Genomic DNA, 26,307 nt, shown 5'->3' on the forward strand with positions numbered 1-26,307 from the left:
AAATAAGATACAATGTATATAACGTTTTCCTTTTTTCCTCTTCAGTAATATATGCAGTGAATATTGTGATGTATTGAAGAGGACTTGATATGACACCAGTTTATTTAGTAAATACAATACAATGGGCCCTTTATTAAATCCTGTCTTGCGCATTGCACAGCTAAGTATTTGTCAGCAGTCTTTATAAAGCTTCAAACTAATAAGTACTGAGAGAGTGCCGCAGACAAAGAGGCTGCTTTGAAATAATCCATGGACATCAGTCAGGGGATGTACTTTCACTTCTACCTGACAGTCTGCAATGTCAACTACCCTACCTTGTAAGAAGGTCTTATTTGGGTCACTAAAAATAGTATAAGGATTAAGGAATTCAATTTTTTTTTATATTTCAGAATTCCATATTACACAAATATTCATAAACACCACTTACGCTGGAGCTGCAGACTCTTTCTAGCCGATAAGTCTATTCCATTTAAGTGCCATCCTTACTAACTGTGTATGTTATAAAGGTGTCTGTGCATGTACATACACAAAAAGCCACTCACAAGCAACAATGGTACAATATGACACACGCACACGCACACACACTAAATTGCCCATTAGGATTCTTCCTTTCAGCCACTTTAACTAGCAAATGTATTTAGAGAGCACCCACAGGAGTTCCACTTCAAAAGTCTCAACACACACAGACACACATATCCACACGCATACTTGTGTACACACACACACACACACACACACACACACACACACACACACACACACACACACACACACACACACACACACACACACACACACACACACACACACACACACACACACACACACACACACACACACACACACACTCGCTGCTGAAGTTGATTACAGCAGGCTGTGACTCAGTGGGAGTGGGTCATGGACGGATGCCTTTGTGTTTTTAGTTGTTGTGACTCCAGAGAAGCACAACAGTACACTGAAGCAGCACCGACACTTAAGGCCGTTGTACGGTCCTTCCGGAGTTCCGCGTCGGGGTTGAACGTGTTTCTTTGCATCGCGGTGCATTTCACCGCCAGAACGCTAGGGGGTGTGTGGTTTCCAGAGGGTCAATCACGAAACTCTTTATTTACTTGTGCGTTGGTGTGTGCCTCGAGCCGGCATGTGCCTCGAGCCGGCATGTGCGTGTGTGTGTGTGTGTGTGTGTGTGTGTGTGTGTGTGTGTGTGTGTGTGTGGCGTGGGTGATAGAGCGAGGAAGAAGTGAGAGAGTGATGCAATTGACTTCGGAACAGTAGCTACTCTAGAGTCATAGTGAGAGAAACAAAGGGTCTCCCCTGTGTTTTCTGACCACGGTGAGAAATCTGTAGCAGGAGAAGTTAACGGCTTATTAGAAATAGCGATTTCTTTTTACTTTACCCTTGCCCCCGACGACTAACGTTATCGATTAGCGGTACGCGATAAAACTGGTCACATTCTATTAGCATGAAAACCTATCCAAGAGAACGGTCGACTCGGTACATACCTGTTATTACCCCTAGGTTCATTTTGCAACGGATTTGTCCTTTAACTGAAAAAGGTCCTACACAAGCAGTTCTGAAGATCAAGATTGTAAAGGGCCACTTTTAGTGTTTGGAGAGTTTTCCAAATTTGTATCATTGCGTGCCACATAATTAACCATACTGTTGTCGTAAACAAATAAAATGGAAAACGTAGACTATAGTTGTTCATGCATTCACAGTTTATCCCAGAGAGTAGAGTTAATAAACCCTGTCAGGCTTGGAGTGCTATTTTCTTTTAGTTGGCATTTGAAGCAGTACACGGAAATAGCAACGGCTCTCAGCCACATTTATGAGGTGAAGGACGGCTGACTTATTGGTTGCCCAACAGCAAAATAGTGAAGCCAGCACCTCTGTCTGAACAGGTGTCTGAAAATAAAGGTAGAGCAGTGTCCCTAATGTTTTACGTATGACCCACGACCTGTGACTGGGCCCTGCAAAAGCCATTTGCATGTGCTCCTGCACCAACAAAGTATACATAAAGAACATAGAACCCAATGCTTGCACAAAGACGTGAGATGTGTACCAGATCACTCCCTCGTTCACTCCTCCCTCCATAAAAGACATTTAACAGTTGCCTCTATAGTGAGCAATATATTTTTGCATCTATAAAAGAAATAAAAATGCATTGCATTGTGAGACTGCTAACAGAATCCGTGTACATTACTTTTTTTCATTCCATTGAGTGTAGTCCACTCTTAGAATTAGGACACTTAAATCAAACAGCAGGAATTGAATATAGTGCATTATATTCCTCATTTTATTCCTGCCTTTTTAGATAGATACATGCTGTTGCTGTTCAGAGACATTTCTAAGAGGCTTCGGCTTATTAAAAAATTAATCTGGGTTTCAACACCAGAAACAAGGATTTATTTGCATTTACATCATGAAAGGCTCCCAATTGACACTCTCCCTCTACACCTGCTGGGACTATTGGCTAATCTAAACAATCATAACCCCTGCAACAAACCAGCATTTATTTTATTGCACATTCAATCTCCCTTTCCCTCTAACAACACACACGCACACACACACACACGCACATGTGCACACAAACTCTTTCCCATCTAATGGGGTCACATGGCAACCATTATCACGCACTGCTGGGTACATCCCAATGCATCATGGGAAAGGGTATGTGCAAAGTGCCAAAGGTCAAATGTTGTACTTTAAAATGCTTTCAGCTCGCCTCAGCTCGGGCTCAACTAACAACTATTACCTTGGCCAGCAGGCTCCTTGCAGAGTTACATTATTTTGGTTGGCAATCCAGGAAAGCAAATACTGTAAGCAATGCTTACAGTGTACTGGAACATCAGTTTGTCCACTCTTTGACACTGTCTGATGTACCGATAAAGAACTGAATGGAAGAGAGTTGATGCACAAGATAGAAATATATTGGAGAGTGCAAATGGGGAGAGATATAGGGAATAAGTCAAGAATCAATTAGCCAGGATGCTTATCTTTTAGAAACAAATGTGTTTTGCTTAGAGAAAGGCTGGCATTCAACGGCTTGCACACGTGCATCATTGTGTATGTATAATATAATAATATTAAGACGTTTTTATGTTATGTCATTGAGTATCTTGTCTTGACGTTGTGTATTGAGGACCGCAATGGAAATAAGTCCTGGACTTTATGGTGTTTTTATCCTCGATTGTATTTGATGTCTTTTTTTTTTATCATGTGTAAGGCATTCTTGTTACAATTAAATAAATCAAATTAAAAAAATAACTACGCTGGATGGTAAGGCCGAGATAAAGGACAACTAAAGTTACAGTTCATAGAAACACAAACACATGCATATGTGTACCCATACGTACATAATCACTCACACACAATATATATTGTAGAGTCTGCTGTCTACTGTTTAGGCACAAGATTAAATAGTTGTGCACGGACAAGTATTTTTGTTAAAATGAAACACCATATGCATATGTTCCATGCATACAGCTCGGGAATATAACGTCACAGCCATCTCTGCTCAGAAAGGCTGCTGTTTGCTTTTCGTCTTCATCCCATTACATCAGATTAAAGCTCTCTCAACTGAATATCTCATAATTCAGTCACAGCTGCAGCAGAAAATGGAAATTCTGCAGCAGCTGTACGTCTTGTCCAAATACATTTTCTATGCAGGCTGTCAACAGAAGCTAGGGTATGAATATGATTATGTAGACCATAAGCATATCTGAGACACTATGGGGAGGCTTCAAAAGTGAATCGTCTGCATGTCAATGACTAAAGTCACAGTTTGCACTGAATTTATGTCTGATGATAAAACAGAATTAAAGATACAATGCCCCCCGAGCGTGTCAGTAAAACCTCACCTTGTCTCTCAGATGATGTTCTGCAGCATCGATGTTCAAAGGGTCGTCGAAGTTCAACAGGTCCTGTTGCAGAGGGAAAGGGGGAGAGAGAGAGAGAGAGAGAGAGAGAGAGAGAGAGAGACGACATGAAGAATTGCCCACGTCAGCACTATTTGCTGTCTGCAGTGTCACCCTGGATACTGCAATTGCGACAAACAAAACATAATTATGCTGTTGCCGTAGAAATGCCATGCACAAGCAGCGGGGCGAAGTGTGGGAGTGTTCATAGAGAGATAAAAAGGAGGATGGCCTGAGAGGATGTTTCCTGATTAAGAGGTACAATTTAGGGCATGGCCCCACATCAATGCAGATTACCATCACCATTATCATCATAGACACAGTGCTGACCCCAAGCCGAGTGTGGATGCTTTCAAAGTGCAATCAATGATAGATTTATGCAAGCTTGCAATTAGCAAAGTATGCATATTTTGGACTAAACTAGCAGTAATCTGTAGTAATCTATTATCAGCTGCGTACTTACTGCTTACTTTGGCATCCAAAATGTTTAAACTTTTTATTTTTATTTTTTATTTAACAAATCCCCCATTCCATTTGATATTTAGAAGCATGTTTGCACTCATATTCACGGACAAATCTTAGCCTCCCTATATTTTAATATTCTTCTGAACGATGAAACATCTTTCCCAACATGACCAGAAAGCTGATTAGTTATCTTCATTTTCTGAAGAATTTGTAATGAATTACTTTCATACTCAAGACCTGACAAAAGGGAACATCCAGAACCAGCAGGGCATGCATTTCCACAAGCATAATGTGAAAAAACTGTGTTTATTTCCCTATAGTTTTAACGTGTTCTTCATAACAACAAAGATAATTTCCCCTAAGTCAGAAATGTTGGTCTTATTGCAGCTGTAAAGAGAGATAAACAAAAGCCTTGGTTCATCTGATCTGAGCTTGGACAAACGTCATTGGTGTAACCTACATACAGTAAGCAACTTCAAACTTCAGTAGTGTGGATTTAATTCATTTATTTAGGTAGTTCAGTGTCTAACAGCATGAAGGTAATAGGTCAAGGTATTAAAGTAAAAACAAGCAGAACTTACAGTAAACAAGGAGTTCAATCCCCAGACAACGTCCTTAGGAAAAAAAGAATAAAAAAACCCATTAATGATCAAATTGTCAAATTGCATCACAGACAGCTTTTCTACAACCTAAAAGCAAGAAAGTACATTCAAACATACAGAGCAGTCCTCTCAGCCATCTGACTGTACCAAATCAAGCTTGTTGGCAGTTGATTTCAAACCTTTGATGGGTAGTGTATATAGTATGGAAGGGGTGAATCATTTTTACGGACATTAATTCAGCTGAAGCTAATTTAGAGGAATAATGATGCTAAAGGCTTCAACGTTATATGGGATAACAGGAAATTTTGTCCGGGTCCTCAGTAAGAATGGAGCCAGAGTGGATGCAATTGGCAATTTAATATTTTATGTTATTATAAATTCCTTTTAGTCTTATGACGAGAAGAAAGATCTGTTCATAAATCGATCAATCAAAACCACAAAAAGGCTACATGGTACTGACAAAGAACTTGTTAGTTACTGTGCACGTCTTTGTTTTATGGATTCGTGTGCAGTTATACAATTTGTACATTAAGCAGATACTTCATTATATAACTTAAAGGTCCCATGACATGGTGCTCTTTGGGACCTTAGTGGTCCCCTAATACTGTATCTGAAGTCTCTTTCCCAAAATTTAGCCTTGATGCAGAATTACAGCCTCTAGAGCCAGTCCCACAATGAGCTTTCCTTAGGATGTGCCTGTAGCTATTGAGGAGGGGGGGGGCAAGGTGGAGGGAGGGGGTGTGGCCTTGACCAACTGCCACTTTACTTGTTTGAAAAGACATGATGTCTCTCTCTCTCTCTCATGGGTGGGCCAAATTCTCTGGGCGGGCAAAGCAGAGAAAGGGGAGGTAACCTTGCTCTTTATGACCTCATAAGGGGAAGATTCCAAATCGGCCCATCTGAGCTTTCATTTTCTCAAAGGCAGAGCAGGATACCCAGGGCTCGGTTTACACCTATCACCATTTCTAGCCACTGGAGGACCATAGGCAGGCTGGGGGAACGCATATTAATGTTAAAAAACCTCATAAAGTGAAATTTTCATGCCATGGGACCTTTAATAGCAGTATATTCAAATGCTGATCATCTGAGAAAAAGAAATCCATTGACATACGGTACTGTTACCTCTTATTTTTACTGTCCCATCACAAATCTTTTTGGAATATTATCAGGCCACCAGGAAACCAGTGGCCAAACAATGTTTTCTTTATACTCATTTACATGTACACAACCTTACAGTTATAAAATAAAACCACAGCTAAATGAATAGGAGAATGGAAACTCTCCTGCCAATGATAAACAAGTGATTACAACTGCAATCATTAGTGTCAATTCATTTTGCTCGATTGTCAAGTAAATTCCGGAAATTTGAATGCAAGCTTTTCTATTTCCAGTCTCTAAGATGGAAACAACTATGAACAGTACATATATTATTCTGCAATAACCTTCACAAGAATCTCTTCAACATTTCCCTTGAGACAGCCATGGGAATCTTTAATGTACCACTGCAACAAGCAGGATATGACTATAGAGTAGGTTTGACAGTGGCTATAGGCTGTAGGGTTTGGTGTATGGTAAAACAAAGATGCAATCATAATTGCCTTTTTTTAATGTAGCTTACAACTTTCATTATGCCCTGCTTTTTACCTTCAGGAATAGTCAAGTGAAATCTAACTAAGAAATGCAGGGACATGGTGACAGAATATAAGAGAGTGATGGAAAACATCACAAAAGACCAATTAATAAGGGAAGTTCTATTTCACTGGGCGCTGCTGCAAACAACTGTTAGATGGTCCGCTGATTAACAATTTCAAGGGAATACTTTCAGGGATTCCATTTAATTAACTTTCGCTCATTCTACACACATGTATTTATATAATTTACATAATGAAATAAAGCCCTGAACTAACATGTCTGTTTTGCTAACTCTGTGATTAAGGCAAATTAAAATAATCTTTCCAATTCCAGGCTGAACTAACCCCAAAGAAAAATGCATTGCTTTTTCTCCGTCTCCTATGTACCATGGTACATACTAAGAGGTTTAATTATCAAACTAAAAAAACATTGTTTTTGTCTGATTCCTGTTGAACTGAAACCAAACTATCACCAGCTTTTATTAGAGCCAGCCTGTTATTAGAGGCTTCATTTCTAAAGGCTACGGTATAGACCAAATCACCGTGTCACACTTAACGTAGTCTCGCTTTGCCAGACCTTCCTCCACAGCGCTGCGGAGGAGGGTCTGGCTAGTCCACACAGCATTCCAGGATGGGAGAAAAACGTGCTCTGGTTTATTGGCATTTCTTTAACCCAAACACAATCGTCATGGGCGGCGCCTCTGCAAAATAGCCTCGGGAAGGAACTAGTTTTGGTGGAACATGTGTACGTTCAAAAGTTGTTTAAGTCGTGCAACAGAAAACTCAGATTAGACAGATAGTCTAGCTAGCTGTCTGGATTTAACCTGCAGAGATCTGAGGAGCAGTTAACCATAGTCCTCAGAAATCTACCGGAGTTTAAAATTCCAACACAAAGAAAGTGGAAGGTGACCGAAAATAAGGACAATAGGCGGAATTTACGGCGGCAATGGAGAAATTCCGGGAGTGGAATAACGTTGTGGATATAGACTACACTTAACACAATGCACTTTCGGGTAGAGAACTGGCCATTGATTTCAGTTGTGAAGAAATGTGAAATCAGCAAACTTATTTATTTGTCATGTTGTCATTTTCAACTGTAACTTCACACACATGTAGGTTCTGACCTATCTGACATTTCTGCTGTGATTATTTTCTGTTCTCTGTTGCTTTGCATCTTTGATAAACCAAATCTAGCGTTACATACAGCTACATCTCACCGCCAGTATGACTGACTGCTGGTTTTGGGTGGTGTCATTTCCTCTAGTCTGTGGCCCAACCGGTAAATTAGGTCTCCAACCTAATGTTAGTGAAAGTGGTGACATATGAAAGCATCAAACATGCATTTAAGATGAATGAGATGAGAGTATACACAGTTGTTCCTCACCCCCAGTCATTTTAAAGGCTGTCAAATTCAATGCAAGTGCTGGTACACTGACTGCAGCCAGAGGTTCGTCCTTCCACGTAGAGGGTAGAGATTGTGAGTTGCCGTGAAACGTATGATCCATTAAATAATCACAATTGTGTTTGTGACATTGAAAACAAAGACAACACAAGCTCTGATTGTTTACTGTCTGGTTTGAGTACACTTTCTTTTGTCACTTCTCCAAAAACCATCTTAGAATCAGCATGTTTACTGTAATTAACTGCAGGGGCATCCTGGTAGCCTGAAAGTGCTCTCAGAAAGCGAGCAGTTAGTTTGAATGAGCGGCCACGGCTCCTGACTACCACCAATCCTACCAGCCCACAAACTACAGGCTGCTGCTATCCACCAAATAGGAACGCATCAAGCAGCTAGAGAGTGGATTGTAGCTTAAAATAGAGGAAATGGTTAGCAATATGACACAATTATTATAGCAAGTTTTGCTAGTATCAGAAATAGGGCTGCAACTAAGGATTATTTTAATAATCGATTAATCTGTCAATTATTTTTTCGATTAATCGATGAATATGATAAAAAAAAAAAAAGTTTAGTTAATAGTTGTGTAAAGGTAAGTAACCCAAATAGCAGATACAGACAAGACAGACAGACAGACTGAAAGACAGACAGACAGACACACACACACATACTTATTCATTAAATTATTACCATCATTGTAGTAAGTGCAAGTTAAGTTCGTTTATACACCACACACTAATATATTTGTCAACAATAACTGATATGGGACAAAGCACATAATATATACATAACAGATTGAAAAATTAATGGGCCAAAAAAGGCGAGTGAATAAAACCGTGTATTTAGTCTTGCAAAGTATACCACCCCTGCTTTATTACTGTTATTACCGAGCTAACGCTAGCTTGTCATGCTAGTCAGCTGGATAACGAGTAAACAGCTGCACCAGAAGAGCTACTGGAGGGACGGTACGTTCCTCACTTCAGACCGGAACAGAAGTAGGATAGTGTAGTGACTTTACCCTGCTGTTGAACTCCCTTCCTCCTCATCAAGGACTCCAACATGTTTACGTTTTAGGTGCTGACTCATCACCGTGGTACGCCCTGCCATGCCGTGTCGCTTTTGCTTATCTTGCAATTAACACGTTTTTGATTTATTTAGTGTGAAATGTACTGATCGTACTGATTTCTCTGCCTCCGCCGAGTGTTTCAGAACAACGTTACGGGTCTCTCCGGTCTCTCTCCGTATTTCCTCTAACCCCGCTCTGCTCTTTTTTCTTTTCTTTCGCTCCGCGCTGCTCCGCTCTGCGCTCAACTCAATTTTATTTTTTATCTCTGCGACTAGGTGGCGTAATAGTTGCGCGACACAACGAATCGATAATTAAATTCGTTGCCAACTTTTTTTAGTAATCGAATTTTATCGATTTTATCGATTCGTTGTTGCAGCCCTAATCAGAAACATTGTTTATTGTCACAAAAGCTTTTTGGCGCAATTGAAAAAAGTTTGTATTGAAATTTGACGTTTCCATTCAGCTTTTCTAATGTGATGCTTCAAAATGCACATGAACATACGGTATGTGAATAGAAACACGACTATGGTCCCATGGCGAGCCAGTGGGAAGTTGAAAAAGTTAAACCATCATGAATTCCGAATGCTGCAGCAAATAGTCGCTAACATCACAAGAGAAAGCACCTTAATGGTTGGGGCTCATACCACAACTGCAACATCCTCAGTGGATTCCGAGGACCTTTGTTGCAAATCCACCCCTTTGTCTATGAGAGCATCCTTGTTTCAATTCTACAATACGTCCATTAAACTGTCTTTAAAAGGCATACTATGCAGTTTCCGTTTTACAGTGACCCCTAAAGTCGCTGTTTGACTTGTACTTGTATTTAACGTTACGTATGCAGAGCCGTCTCCGCAGTCAAGGCCTGATCCCCTTCCCAACTTCTCGCGAGATCTGGCGGGGCACCACCTACCAAACTTGCATTGCTGGTTTTGCAAGCGCCGTCCCCCTCCTCGCTTTGCTATCGGGATGATTCGTCCTACTACGAGTTTGGTTACCATCGAAATGACTTCGAAGCGGTTATATTAAAAGGTACAAATCTTGCATAGTGTGCCTTTAAATAAACAGATGAAATAGAAACAGAAAAATAGAATGTGGAAATGAAATAGTTCTGCTTAAAAAAGCAAAACTCAAAAGCAACAAAGTGGTGAGTTTGACATGACTGCATTTTTTCACTCAATGCTTTGCAAATGTATTTTGTTGAATTTACCGTGTGTGTGTGTGTGTGTGTGTGTGTGTGTGTGTGTGTGTGTGTGTGTGTGTGTGTGTGTGTGTGTGTGTGTGTGTGTTGAAGTGGAGAAGAGTGGTGACCAGTGAAGAGGGAAATCATCACCCACTCAAAAGCTCACACAATCCTTTCTGACTCACAGCTTTTGCACTTACTTTTTCTCACATATTTTTGTGCACTGACACACATGAACCCAAGCCTGACCGCTCCCACAAATATGACCACATCCACATCTACTTTTAACAAACGGATAGACTGCATTTAAACTTGGAACACAAACACAAAACAAACATCCACCCACTGTCAAACACAGGCCAGGGATAAAAAATGGATGGCCACGATAAAGCCAAAGATGAGCAACATCAAAAGGTCACTGTACTGTCCTTCAGAGGGGAACTCACTATGGCTAAAATAAAAGATAATGTCAGGCTGATCGTTCATTTCAGAGCAAGGTACGTTTTCAAGGCAAAGTCTTCCATTTCTTCTTGGTGTTTCATGTGATTGGCATCATGCAAAGTGGAACATAATGTGTTCAGTGATATGGAGACACTAAACCTGTCATGATGACATTGCAATGAAACAAACTTTATCCAGCTTGACAATTTTCAATTTACGTAGAATGTGTTCTTTATTCTGTCCAAGAAAGCTATCTATTTCAGCTTCTACTGAAAGCAGAAAAATAAGATCCCCCAAGTATGTTAATGTGTGCAGACAACTCCAGACTGACACAAAGTTATAAAACCCCAAAAAAGGAGGAAGAGAATCCTTGGGGATAAGACAAATCATGACAATCACTTCAAGAGCACTCTTGGCAGGAAACTCAAAAGGTAACAAGATTTACTGGATCACCCTCTAAACTTGTAAATCTGGCAACTGCACTTAATATGCATACATTTACATATGTTCATAATTACAAGTGCATTCTAGTGCAGTGATTGAGAGGAATGTTGATCTAGCCATCTATCCCTGCTGAGAAGCAGGGATAGGTGTCGACTGTATCAGAATGTTTGAGTCAAAATTAGACATGGAAGGCAGAGCTTCACCATATAATGACATGCAGCTCCACACCGGGAGTTGCCGTCAAATATGTAATTTTAGTCAAATCTTGAATAGGGATAGCAGCGGCACCATTGCTTTAAACTTCAGGCAACAGTTTCTGATCAACTTGCAGAAAGTGCTCATTTTGTCACGGCCCTGCTCTGTGGCCAGTGGTCTTCAGACTCTTTGTTTCAGTGCAACAGGAAGTCTGTAGTCGCCTTCATTTCAGTATCTATTTCTTGAAGGCGAAGGTTTTTTTTGTTCATGTTCCTTGTTTTATTCCTTGTGTTTTAGTTTTCTGTGAGTTCCTTATGTGTTTCTGCATGTCTTCCAATTAACACCTGTCATATATGTATAACACCAAGGCCAAAACACCTCGTCAGCCCGACTATGTGTTACCAGTCCTCGTTGTCTTGTTACCCAAGTGTTTCCCTCGTTACTCCTGTTCCCTGCCCACTCCAGCTGTGCCTTGTCTTGCAATTTCCTCCATGTGTTAGTTCTTTAACTTCTTTGCCAATTTCTTTGTCCTGTTTCCCTGTCTTGCTCTTCGTGTTCGGTCTATCTAAGTTTGTTTCTCTGTTATGTCATAGTTCCTTGAATTGTCCCAATACTTTCTCTCTCTGCTCTGGTTGTGCTTTATTGGGCTTTTGAATTGGTTTGGTTGTGTATTTTATTTTCTTCCATCTGGCTGTGTGGGGTGTGGGGCATAGGTGGGGGAGTTATGTGTCTGTGTTCTTTCTTGTGTTCATGTTATAGTTTCTCGTTTGACTTGGACGACAATAAAAACTAAACAGTAAAAAAAGTAAAGCAGTGTGCATTCATGTTGGACTGGAATATGTGCCAACAATGAAATATCACAGCATAAGGTCTATTCTACTACACAATTGTTGTTGTAAAAAAAAAAGAAATCTTACCCTCACTGTAAAACTAAACACTGTTGAAATACAGATTGATATCACGTGGAGAGTAGAGTCCTGTTAGTCCATTCACCACCCACAACTTGAAGACAGATGAATACATGCTACACTTACTTTTCCTGTTCTAGAAAAACATGCAGTCGAAAATCCCTGAAACATCGGAGTTCTAAAAGAGAGTAACATTTTCTTTAATAGATCAAATGTACCTACCTTTAATGTTCTAGTTGGGGCCCAGCCTGTGCCATCAATAGAGTGTTCCCGCAATAGGCTGAAATAAAAAACAAAACAAAAAAGAAATACTTGCATGTTATCTAAGCCACTTTGTGGCAGCTTGTCACTGTACGTTGTTACCCTCTCGCAATGCCAAAAGTGTTGCCGAAGGTTACAAACTCCAAGACCAAGAACATAACTAACATTTTCGAGAATGTGATAAGCTACATTGTTTAAAAGGGACAGTCCACCCCCAAACCTGTCCCTTTAAGGGTTTGCCCATTACATTTCAGAGGATGGGGGTGAGAGGGGATGTCTACAGTAGCTAAGGGAATACTCTTTCATTAGCTTTTCCCATCAATTACTAAGCAGGAAGAACAATAATGTAACTTCAAGTAAAATACGAAAACTAGAGCTAAACAGAGGAAGAAGCTTCACACTGTGGGTGAGTTGTGAAGGAGGTGTCGGCAGCATTACCTTAAACAGATCTCTCCATTCTCTGTGATGTTAGGATGCCATATTCTGGTCAGACATCTCACTTTAGGAGGCTGGAGATTAACGTGGAGAGAAAATTGAGAAAGGAGAGAGAGACACATTTTTATTTACTTTAATTTAAATAATTTAATTTAATAAACCTTTAATACCCAATATTAACTTGTCAGATCATCTTTATATAATAAAAGTCGTTGCAGAAGGTGTAAATGGAGATAACTCCATGCTTATGCTGCTATTGCAAAATAGCGTGCTTTACTAGGTAAGTTTTAGGCCTGAGGTCCTCATCAGTGACCAGTATTAAATCAGGGCACAACATCAAGTTTTTATCATCATGTATATATTATATAGTGATGAACTAAAATGTTCTGTGTGGCGTAATTTCCCATTTCCTCTGTTTTCATGAAATTATTCAGTCATGAGCATTTAAATAGACCAGCCAACAAAACTCAGGCCAGTGTCCACAGATGGTTTATTCACTGTTGTTGGTCAACATGGATGCTTCTGTGCCTTCTGTTTCTGTGCTCCATGTCCACTGTGGTTTGGGGCTTCTAACTTGTCTAGTATTCAAATCTGAGAGGAAAAACACCCCCCATAGGGGCTTCTTCATTAACTCAGTTTCAGAGTTTGACTATTTAAAGCCAGCTTACATGTTTTAAAATATCTATATATTGAATAAATTATTATAGAATAAAATGTACTCTCCATGATTACTAGCAGAGTATCATTCCACTGGCTCACTTAAACTACTAATGTGCAGTTTAAACCCAATATGGATTTAATGTAAAACTTTTTGTCTCGTCACACTACTCTTCGCCAATATCTGCCATGGGAGCATTTCTCGCCTTGAACACCACTAGGCCCAACTTTATGAATCGATTAACCTTTCATGATTGAATGTTAATTTAATTCTGTGGCAGGCGTCATAAAACTGCCAGGGATGGATGCATAGAGGAAACAGTGTGTGTGTGTGTGTGTGTGTGTGTGTGTGTGTGTGTGTGTGTGTGTGTGTGTGTCAGATGCCATATATAGCGGAGACGCTGTTACTTATATCCCTGAGAACTGAGTAGGCCTACTATGTTTTTTTAATTGTGAAGAGCTATGTCACTGGTCAATGATTCAGTGAATGTATTCGACAGCTAGTTAAATTCTACGTGAACAAAATAAATAAATAAATAGTTAAATTTGATAAATTGTTGAAGTGTGTGTGTGAGTGTGTGTGTGTGTGTGTGTGTGTGTGTGTGTGTGTGTGTAAATCTCTGTCTTTTGTTTGTGTCTGTATGTATGCCTTGTATCTTCGTCTTTTGTCTAGTCCTTTATCTCTCTCTGTCTCTCTCTCTCTCTCTCTCACTCACACACCAACATATTTACACAGGCGGGCATGGGCATGCACACAAACAGACACACAAACTGAATTTTTCGACCACATAATGAGAAACATGTAGACAACTCACCACCATGTTATAGGCTTCGGGGACGTCTACTTCAAACTGAAACCTTCCACTCTGGTAGTAACCCTCATCTGGAAGAAAATGGAGGAAGAAAGACAGAGCGCAAGGGTTTTCAATAGAGAGCCTAAATCTTTTTTATAACAAACATCACTTTACAATTCCCTGTGAAAAGAGGGACATGATCATCGTCATGCACTGTTGATCAGCGTATAGATATGTCAACATATCATCATGACCTTCTGGATTAAGTGACTAAACGCTTTCAGACATCATCTTGAACACAAAGCCCAAGTGTTTCTGCTGGTAACGTTTGGCCTAGAGGCTACCAGGTGTCACTATACAGCAGCAGTAATAGCAGTTACATTATGTACTCTATAGCTGACTGTAGGGCTGCACAATTATGGCCAAAATGATTATCACGATTATTTTGATCAATATTGAGATCACGACTGGGTATAACTCTTTCCAGGGGTCTGTCTGACAGCATAATACACGGATAATAATAATATAATAATAAAAAACAAACAAAGCTAATCTTCTCTCCCACCACAAATACTTGTGCTAAATGCAGTATGCTGCCAGATGATGCATAAATTGAGCCATGTTAAACTTTTTTCCAGACGGCGCATTTTTTAATTTTTTTTTTTTTATAGCTGGAGCCCTCCCAGGCCAACGCAGTGGTCACATTGAAATGAAGGAGGTTTGTCCCTGAACTCTACGCGACAGAATCCAGAGGAGATCCATCAGCTCAGCCGAGATCAAGGACTCTGCGACAGGAGAGTAAATGAGAGGTCCGATTCGACAAACTGAATCTCAACCTAGGAAGTTATCTCAGATGAGAAAAGGCCTAATGTGTGATGTTTCAGTTGGACCACATTCTGTAGTTCAAACATAGCACTGGCTTTAATCCTCCCTTTTGATCTTGCAATGGCAGACTTCAGTACACCAAAACGCAGACACACAGACACACACACACCTACTACACAACACACAACATGCAAGCATAAAACAAAAATATTTATTCATATATACACACACTTGATCTTTCTCAGTCAATTGCAGTGACATTTGTTTGACCGGTTAATATCATTCTACCTTTATAAGCTGTCCAACTAATGAAAGATGCCTCTCTCTGTCCTCCCACTCTCTCTAAATGTAGCCAATTAAAGACATATGATCTGTTGAAAAGGGGTCTTTAAATAGTTGAACCAGAGGAGATGCTAGAGAATTGTGCCAGAAAGAAAAAAAACTACCTATGACGGGCGATATACATAGCTAACACAGGTGGACTGATACTCATGGCAACTTTTGATTGAACTCAAGAAATTGAGGGAGAGATTCAGAGGAAAGGAAAGCACTCGATAATATGTAGTGATCTCAACGGGTACATGTGCACTATTGATTAGGTAGCCAGTATCCAGTTTTGCACATTTTGTCTAAAAGTAACATGTTAGAATACACTTCTGCGCTTTATTTTACACGGTCTCATTTACAAATACGGAGAGGTGAAAATGTAATTTACACCTTACAATTTAATGCAATACAAATGTCCCAAAAATACCAGTTATTTCCACACTGCTCGTACGCTGTATAAATAAAACTTAAAATGAGTTTTCAGAAGAAAAAGGGTTTTTTACATGCACACATCAAAATTAGCATGAAAGGCCAGCAGCTCTCTCACTCTCACTCTCTACCCCTGCCTGCGTACTCAAACACTGGGCAGTTTGAGATAAGGCCTTCTTAAAATAACCATCTAAACCTCACCTAGACTCCATTCACTGCAACAAAGACAGAGGTGCAATTTCATTAGACCGCGCACAGTCTCCCCTGTATTATAAATGAGAAGAGTAACAGGAGAGAAACATTGTGTGAAAGAGAGAGAAACAATACAGCTTGAACAACAGAGAGAAGCAGAAAGGAGTAGAAAGAGAGCTACACATTAAAAATGGGATGATGGATAGAAAGAAAAGGGGAGAAAAAGCAACAAACTGTAAGAGGGACAAAGGAGGCAGAAGACCGAGAGCATCTGCTAACTGACAGCAGTCATAAATAATTAAAGATCGTCTTCAGTAGACAGGAACAATCAGTCTTTACTGTTACAGGACGCTGAACTGCATACATACACACTGACGCACGCACGCCATGAATAGTTGCAAAATTTTATTTACTGTTAATGAGGAACTACTAAACTACCAAGGAGGAGGCCACAAGCACAACACACCTGTTATAACCAGTTCATTTCCTGATGTATTAAGGTAAATCCCTGCAGTCACATGCTGATGTGTATTAGGTTACCATATAAAAAAAATTTAATCGTCAAATCGTGGACATAGACGATGCTGCATCGATAATCAGCAGGCTCATAATCGATTATTTCGGTTTACAATATAATGTAGGCCTAACAACATTTCTGTTTACATATTCTGTTATGTTTTGCACATTCAGGAAGTGCCATGTGCTCAGTTCTGTAGTTTTATGTATCCATTTTATTTAGTATTAGAGCACTGCAGAACGTTTTGTTTTTGAAGCTTGAAAAGCTATGAATTAAATAGCTTATATGGCTTTAATAGAAAAATGTATTTGACGTATCGTGATGCATCAAGATATCGAATCGAAGACATGATAATCGTAATCGAATCGGGAGATCAGTCAAGATTCACACCTCTAGTATATACTATATATTTAGTTTGCTTAGAAGATTGCCTCCTAGACAGCTCCGTTGTTCAGCAGGTGGATTTCATTAGTTTATCATTTACATTTATGCTAAACTCACACATCTGCATCATGTGGTTGGTCTGCTTTGCTTTCACCACCACAAACAACAGAGTTTAATTGAAAGCAGGCAGAGACCCGTCCTTTGAAGCGCTCTGAAAGCCCCTTTACTTAAAATGTAAATAGAGCCTTCATCTGAATCAACGATTTCGACAAACTGAAGCAAAGAAAAAATCATGTAGGAAGAAATAAACCATCATACCCAGATGGATAAGCATAGTTGTGTTTCACCCTGTAGAAAGATAGAGAAGTAGAGTACAGGTACAGGTGTGGACAGATAATTAGGTTTTCTGACAGAGCTCTGAAAGAGACAATAAAGAGACAGCTTATCTGAAAAAACAAGGATGGGTTGTTTTTTTTTTCCTTCCTTCCTTCCTTCATGGTACTGAAAACATCACTGACAGTGAGGGGCTTTATCAACATTTCCTCTATTTTTTGTTGTCGTTTTGCCCGGATTTGTGCACTTACATTTTGTATACTTAGATTTTATTTTTACAAACGTGGTGTGCACCAAGGTGACAGCCAAAAAAGCTTTATCCTTGCAGCACAACTCAAAACCAATACTATGACAGTATGTTTTCCCATGATGATGATGGTTTCCCAATACAAGAAACACAAACAAATTATACTGAAAGGCAGCCGGGCTTCTACAGAAGGAAACGCTGTTTACCCGTACAGCTGTACTGTGACGTGAGCATGAAGCCCGTACATGCAGACACACTACTGTGCAGAGTTGAACTTCTGATGGCCACGTAGCCCCTGTAGCCTCTGCTTGGCTGTCCAACAAAAAAAAACACCACCACCAACAGAGCACCAGCGAGCTCCAACACTGATCTAATAACTGAAACCCCACTGTGTAGCCAAATTAACCCAGCCAGTGCACTATGTAGGCCAAGCATCTATTTGGACAGCCACAATTCAAATGCTATTGATGTGGCTTAATAGTGCATTTAGAAAAAAAACAAAAAACAAGGTAGAGTCCCTACATTTTAAAGAAGGATCTGAGATGAACTAAAGCACAAAACATCTCCAGCTTGGGAGCTCACATAGCCAAACTGATACGCTTGACGTTGACCATTTCTGAGCAAATGTGCATAAAGACAAGAAGTTATCCAAGGTGTTACAAAGATATTTAAAAAAAAAAAGGGCTGTAAGATACGATTGCTGCAAAAGGTCCCAGTACAAAGTGTTGATAGAGGAAAAAACTACATTCTATTATTTTATCAATGTAGTGGCAATCTGACCACAAAAAAATGCCCCTGGAGGGAATTCGTAACCATTTCCAACGCTTGCTGGTGCAAATAAAGAGTTCCGCCATTCGCTTTCTGCAGCGATGTGCACAACAATACATCAATTATCCTTATGCAAATCAAGCAGGAAAAGTACACATCTGAAACACAAAGACAATGTGATTTGTTTTTCTTTCATTACTGTATTTCTATGGCTAATCCAAACAACGTCATGTGAGAATGTGTTCACCCCAGAGTGTTGCTGCTGTCTCCATTCCTCAGAGACACAGGGGTCTGGAGCAACGGGGGGGTCAGAGCGCAGAGCGGTTGCATGGGAAAGAAAAATAAACTACATTGAGTAACTAAAGAGACATCCCAACTGCCCATTGTTTTCTGGTTGTTGTTTTTTTTAATGGAGCAAAATAAATGTTGGATTCATGTTGGAGAAAATACATTTTGAGCAAATATTTGCATGCAATATACAGTTTATTATGTAAAAACAAATAAAACAAAAGAAAAGAATCCGCTCTCAGCCAACCGCCGTGCTTTAATTACATCTGGGCACAAACAATTTGTTATTGTTTCTTCTTTCAGTGAAGATTGGAGTTAGATTGTCTCTTAGAAAAGAAAACAAAAGCAGCTTGGTACTGAAAATATGAAACTGAACCATGCAGGGTGCCGTTTTGGGTGAATATTGCACCACATGCCTCCAATAAAGCAAAAGAAAGAGTGCTGTTCACAAGAACCACAAGTGGATAGTGTTAAGATGTGTAAGACCACATCTTTGTCTCTATGAATGGAAAGTTTAGGGTTTTATATTATTGTTGCTCTGTAAAACTTTTGTGTACAAAATGTTTACCGAGCACGGGACTAAGTGAAACAACTGAAAGTGAATTAAGGATATCAAAACAGTTTTAGCACAAAAGTTTAAGCACGTTTTTGTCAGTTATCCAAAAGCTGGGAGTGTGGGTGTATTTTGTTCAGTTTTTGTCACATTATGTGAAGCGGTACGTTTTGTGGCTGGGCCATAGGGCTGGACCCATTAAGACATGTTGCTGTTTTTGGGACCAGCAGTCAATCAAACACTACAATTACAGCATTAGCTGTAGCGTACTCTCATCGAGAGTAAACCGAGCTACTGCGATTCCCATGAGAAATGTAGAAGATAACAAAAAGAGAAGAGAAAAGGAAAAAAAAGGTCAGGAAAGAAGCACTAATGTAAGCTTTGAGCTATGACTTATCCACATAGTCTAACAAGTCGAGAGGATTTTATCTTTCATTGGTTTGGATATGCATCCTGAGTAGGGCTGCACGATTATGGCCAAATTGATAGTCACGATTATTTTGACCAATATTGAGATCACGATTATTCATTGATCTTAGGGACAAAATATTTTAATTGCACTTTCACATTTAAATAAACAGAGCTCTGCTTTCCGTCCATGTTGAGCTACAATCCTGCTAATGTACAAATATTTTGCATCAAATTAAGACATCTCCTAGAAGCAACACATAAATAAAATTTGACCAAAACTCTACCCAAAATTAAATCAACAGAACACTGCTTTCACTTTCATGTTGTGACTTAAAATATAGTTAAAACAAGGTTACGCTTCTACTCTGCAGCTGCAACAGTCAAGAGTTTTTCACAGGCTGCTGCTGCTGCAGGGTGCGCATGACAGCTCTCCAAAATTGAAGCAAAAACATCTCAAATGGCCCCTGGTTGCTGGCTGTCAGTCTAAAAAGCGTTTAAATTGGTTTTGCAGCGTTGTGTACTATGAGCGGAGCACGCATGTTAAGTGTCAATATTGCAGGCGATAATGTTCATTTAATTGTGGGAAGCCCAAATCGTGATCACGGTTAAAATTCAATTAATTGTGCAGCCATAATCCTGAGGCAAGTTCCCTCCTTTGCATTGTCTATTCTCCTGACCACTTCCGTGCAGTGCACATTAAAGCTTGTGTGTGAATACGTAAAATATAACAAAAAGAGAAGAAAAAAAAAAAAAAAAAAAGGTCAGGAAAGAAGCACTCACTACGTCTTACAGAGAGACACAGCCACCACTTGAGGTGGTATTTCTTTATCTTATTACCACTAATTATATTTTTCTTCTGAAAGGATTGCCAAGTAATGTACTTACCTGATTAGCATTTGTATTAATCATTGTCTTTCCTTTTCTTTTTTACTTCCAGCTGGTAGAAAGTGGGAGAAAGGAGACAGATCCACGGGACAATATGTTCACAGAATGTTCTCTCTCACACAGGCTTATTGATATGCCCATTAGTACTGACACCAGGGCTGCAGCTATTGATTATTTTAGTAATCGAGTATTCTACCAATTATTCCATCAATTAATCGGATAAGAAATACTTTTGTTTTATTGAAGAGCTATAATTAACAATAGTTTGGTTAAATTTTCAGAAAAAAGCAACATTTTTATAGCCTACATTGCTTACAAGATCATATCTCAAAAAACTAAACATATTAAGTGCATTCAAGTGCCATATTACATTTTTTTTTCAAATACATACATAAACATTACATTAAGTTGTGCATCTTAACTTTCAGTTTCAACCTGAGACTGATCTGTATATAGGCCTATATGTAAATATTAGTTATACTAAACCTAATTTCATTTATATATTTGATTACAATGCTAAACAGCTTTGTTACACTTATGCTATTACATCGTTGATCAGCTGTTTCTCCGTGAAGCGAGATAGAGAAAGTGGTGCGCAACAATCAGCTGTTTTTCCGAAGGGATAGTCAACGCGTCAGCTCTTTAGATCAGGTCGTGGTCACCACCACCTGTTTTCTTGTCTTTGTTTTCGGTAGTTGTTGTATTTGGTGTAGTTTCATCGTCCATACGACGCTGTGATTTTCTTTTGTAAGTTAGACTCCATGTTTTCTGTTGACATGCTAAAGCACTGACGTCGTGCTATTATCGTGGTAAGCTAGTTTGATTTTGCAGTAGACACACTGTACAGAGTTTTCATTTTAATTACGTTTGAACTGATTCCAAACTTTGGACACTTTCTGTTGTTTTCTCCAGCCTGTCTCTTCTCTTAGCCCCTCGCTGTTTACGCTCTAACATGTGTCGCCAGCAGCAGACTGAGCAGCGTCTGGTGTGCGACAGTAATAATGATCCGTGTGGAAACACCGTCCGTCAGCGATACAATGTTGGTAACATTGATTTCGAGGCAGGTCATTTTGCATCGAGGATTTTTTGTAATCGAATTATTCGAGGAATCGTTTCAGCCCTAACTGACACTGTATATTTTCACAACGTACTGTATTAAGTTTGACTCCAGAGTAGCATGGTCACTGGCTGTAGTAGAAAAATGATAGACAGATGCCGCTGTGTTAAAACAACAGATGTGTTAACTAGTTCTTAGCGGAGGAGAAAGAGAGAGAGCAGGCGAGAGGAAGAGCACGAAAAGAGAGAGAGAGAGAGAAAGATTAAACAAGAAACACTAGGGAGAAACAGAAACACTATAAGAGAAAGGAAGTGAAAAGAGAGGTGTGTGTGTGTGTGTGTGTGTGTGTGTGTGTGTGTGTGTGTGTGTGTGTGTGTGTGTGTGTGTGTGTGTGTGTGTGTGTGTGTGTGTGTAGTGGGGGTCATTGTCAGGATAGACAGAGGTTCTGAATAATTGAGCGTGTCTCTCTCTGAGGAACTCAACCTCCTTATCAATTTCCCTTAAAGAACACGACACCAGACCTCGTCTCTAATTGCTGATCTTTGCTTTTCTCTGCAGAGTTTGCTTACAAAGACCTTTGAGAAAACTAAGCTTGGGGTTGCAGAGCCTACTCGGGTGGCAGGGAAACCGATGAATCACAGACACACGCATAACATACACACGCGCCTTAACACACTTCACGCAAGGGCAGGGCATAGCTTGAAAACTTTTAAAAATCAATTCACCACTTGCTAAAACGTCAAAATGACAAAATCAAGTTACCCAGGTCTTTTTTTAGAATTGACTATGTCTGGTACTTAAACCACATATACCACGTTGTAGTATTAGCACCTACAACTGCAATCAAATAAATAAATGAATAAATATTCTGTCCAGGGCTGCACGATATATATATATATATATATATATATATATATATATTTTTTTTTAAATCGTTATTGCGATATCAACTTCCACAATAAACACATCGCGAAAGACACTCAGAGATTTTTGTGGTAGTTAAAAGAAACTATCTGCAGAAAACTGCACTTTAAAATGTAACTGTCACTTTTTTTTTTAGTGGTGACTTTTATATTTAATTCAATGTTCTCTTTGTTCAATAAAACAAGTTTGGAAATGATTTCCTTTCATTTGTTTTAAATTCAACAAGCAGTTTGTTGTATTTTAGAAGATTACTGAAAGCAGCAGAAAGGCAGCGCCAAGCGCACTTTAATATTTGTTTATTTATCGCAAGTAATACCATTATCGCGATATTCGGCAATGTTATCCTGACTCGCATATTGTCCTCATATCGTGCAGCCCTAATTATGTCTATGTTTCACTTTTCTTCACTACTTGTGCCCCTGCCTTTCTACTACTCCACACACAAACCCAAAGCCATGTGTTCTGCTTGAAATGAGAGGGTGACATTGGGCTTGAGGGCAGAGAGACAGTGTATGACAAATAGAGAGAGCTGGAAGTGAGAGGTAGTGAGAGCCTCCAGAGACTTGGGTAATCTCACACCAGTGTGCTCGGTTTGTACAATATTCGATCAGGTAGCCCATTTTGCTTGGAACACCGCTGAGCAAGCAGATTGGATTTGGGGATTAATGATGGTGCCGCGGTACTGTCGAAGTTCTGAGACTTAAGACTGGAGTACCATATCTCAGGAGAAAATACTTTAAGCCCCATAAACGTACTAACATTTGCAGTCTCCCACACATTCTGCACACACAAACCCCGCCAATTGTCTGAAAGTACAAAATGAGAAAGCAGTGGATACAGCTGCATGTCCTACCTAGGGGCAAAAGCTAAGAAAAATATTTTTGCTGAGCACTCCTCCATATTCAGGGAACTGTGTCATATTTAGCTGACATTTTGTTTTTCAATTTTCACATTTGTCATCAGGGCTGTCCCCAAAACGGGATTTTCAAAGTTGACTTGTCATGTGCTTGTGGTTCTTGCTTTATCATATTTATAAATAGTTTTATGAACATTCTTAATGATGTCTTTCCCATACACCCTACCTATAAATATGAGAAATGCATTAGTCACTCTCACCCTCACCAGTTAGGGTCTAGGGCTGAATAGTATCTAACTTTCACCGAATCTAACTTTTTTCATCGTCATCTCAATATCAACTTGCGCAATAAACACATTGCATAAAGGCTGCCACATATTGTGAATGAGTATTTCAGTTGAAAGAAAATATCGGTAGAAAAACTCCACTTTATAATGTAACGGTCATTCCTTTTTTTAGTGGTGCCTTTTATATTCAATTCAATGTTCAATTTGTTCAATAAAAGAATGTCAAAAAATTATTTCCTTTCATTTGTTTTAAATCCAACAAGCAATGTGTTGTTTTTTCGCAGAATACTGAAAGCAGCAGAAATGAAAAACTGTGTACACTTTAAAATCTGTTTATTTATCGCAAGTAATATCGTTATCGTGATACTCAACAACATAATTGCATATCGCATATTTTCCTCATATCGTGCAGCCCTGTTAGTGTCAGTTCAGCACACCTCCAGACGTGTTGCTACGTTTTGTCGGGGCTGAACGTGGCCCAGATTTCCACACAGCCAGAGAAAGTAAACAAGGAAAAGTGTCATAGCTGAGTTACAAAATCCTAGCACGGCGAGGAGCATATCTCCTGTATTGGCTGCAGACAGCAATATCAACTGAAGATCCAATCACACTGGACGGCAGTAGAGGAGGATTTACCAGCGCCTGGTTTAAAAAGTAGTTTAGCCGACTTCACTGACAGTCAGCGCCGGAGCTGAGAGCGTCGGAGCAGCCAAAAGACACAAGTCAGGCTACCCTGCTACACGCTGCCCTCATTTACATTACCCTTCATTACCATCACTATCACAGTCTGATTTAAAGTGTGTTTAATTCAAACATTACACTCAGAGCGCGCCAGAATAATAAGCAACCAACAACACTGATGCAATAAGTGTATACAACATTTTTCTACTGCAAGGGTGGAAGCCTAAAGGACATCCCATTAAGAAAGCAGTTAGGAAACAATTATTAAAGCAGTTATTTGTGTAAAAGAGAAAAGGGGACAGGCTGATGTTGATTTCTCTTACCAGGTGACACTGCCAGCTGAAAATGATGCAGCTTGTCCTCGTCTGGGAAACTGGCTTTGCATGTACCTAAACAAGAACAAATGGAGGGGGAAGTTATTAAGAGGCAAAGGTTAAAGCCAGAAGCATTAACATAATGGCATTAACATAAATCATATATTGTATTTTTATGAAATCCTTCCTGAGCCACAGTCTGTCGATACTGTCCACACAGACTGCAGGATGTATGCCTTGGGCCTCGCTGTGGCACCACATTCCCCCCTGGTGTCCAAGGAAACGTACTGCGCTCAGGAAGACAGTTAGCACTTAACATAGTGGTTTTTTAACTATTTTCATGTGTAAGCAGTTTTTAAACAAACTTAACACATCAGCCCTTTTCCCTGAACAACCCTTCTTGTTAGTGTGTATGACTGTAATGAATGTAAAACTCAAGTCATGAGAGAGTAGATCATTTACAGTAGTGTGGACTGCACGTCAAATACAGCACTCCACAAACAACTGATGATCATTTATCAAATCTGAAAGTTGAATTTTGTCTTTTCTCCCCCAAGCTCATATATCATTTATGGCAACTTGGCCTGAAATTTTTTGAGCATCAAATGGCCCAGCAGTCATCAGACAAATCAAATATCATTATACAACAGCACAGTGTAAATTGACAATCTAAGTATAAAAATGCGTATGTGTGTGGTAATGTTTAGAGGGAGGATAATGATGGTGAACAGGATATTCATTTTGAAAGAAGTTTATTTTAAGAACGCTTTTTTTTTTTCCTTTTTCCGTAACATAGCCTAGGCTTAACATGCTTAAACTCCAAATCAGGGTCCAAAATTAGCACCATCTACCAGCCAAATGCTTGTAAAATATGCAGGTGGCTGGCAGATTTGTTTTGCTCACCAGCCAAAAAAACAATGCTTATCTATTGAAAAAAAGTAAATTTTGGACCCTGCTCCAAATCCATTCAGATTAAAGGCTCTACCACACCAACCCGACGGCCGACTGTCGGCAGACAAGGCAGTTGGACTGATCAGTCGGCTCCCGTCTCCCCAAGTGGGTCAAAAAAAGTGCCTCGGAACACACGTCTCCATAACAGCAGGCGCCGCTAATCTGTATTGCCGCCCAAAAAATGAAAACCGGAAATAACGGAACACCTCTCTAGAACTCACAGAGCAAAAACACAGATCGTGCTGTCGTCAGTCATTGTTTTCATCAGAGAGTGTTTATAGTAGTCAAGAAGGATCGCTGTTGTCATATACTCGCTGAATGGAAGAAAATACGATGGCTAGTAATTAGAAGATACTGGCGTTGTCAGCTCCGCCACGGAACACGCCGAACAGACTCGAGTCACCGACCTCGCCAGACTGTCCGACGGCTGAAAATTACGTTGGTGTGTCAGCGCCTTAAGGCAATATCATCATATATGTTGTGTTTTTTCAAAACGTTTGTACATGCAATTCAAGAAGAAATCTGTTCATATGAGTGGTTCTTCCATGAGGCCCACTGTGTCCTACGTGGTTTTTTGAAAGCACCACTGCTCACTCAGAGTATATATATGATGAGATCAGATCCCCTCCTACTTTTTTCCTAAGTTCCTGTCTGCCCGTAACAGTGGAAATCCATCAGTGTAATACAGC

At 39.7% G+C, this 26,307-nt stretch overlaps 1 protein-coding gene across 2 annotated transcripts in view; it reads right to left on the reverse strand.

Moving 5' to 3' along the window:
• The window catches only part of ube2f (ubiquitin-conjugating enzyme E2F (putative)), a 43,112-nt gene that overhangs the window by 7,428 nt on the left and 9,377 nt on the right, over positions 1 to 26,307 (reverse strand). For both annotated transcript variants that reach the window (XM_028591197.1, XM_028591198.1), the window contains exons 4-9: positions 24,677 to 24,742; positions 14,411 to 14,478; positions 12,942 to 13,012; positions 12,465 to 12,522; positions 4,961 to 4,993; positions 3,858 to 3,920 (exon numbers count right to left, since the gene is read on the reverse strand). In XM_028591197.1, the coding sequence (XP_028446998.1) occupies positions 3,858 to 3,920; positions 4,961 to 4,993; positions 12,465 to 12,522; positions 12,942 to 13,012; positions 14,411 to 14,478; positions 24,677 to 24,742 (359 nt within the window). The remainder of the gene's footprint in view (positions 1 to 3,857; positions 3,921 to 4,960; positions 4,994 to 12,464; positions 12,523 to 12,941; positions 13,013 to 14,410; positions 14,479 to 24,676; positions 24,743 to 26,307) is intronic.

This window comes from Perca flavescens, chromosome 11 (assembly GCF_004354835.1).
Source record: "Perca flavescens isolate YP-PL-M2 chromosome 11, PFLA_1.0, whole genome shotgun sequence".
Taxonomy (NCBI): Eukaryota; Metazoa; Chordata; class Actinopteri; order Perciformes; family Percidae; genus Perca; species Perca flavescens.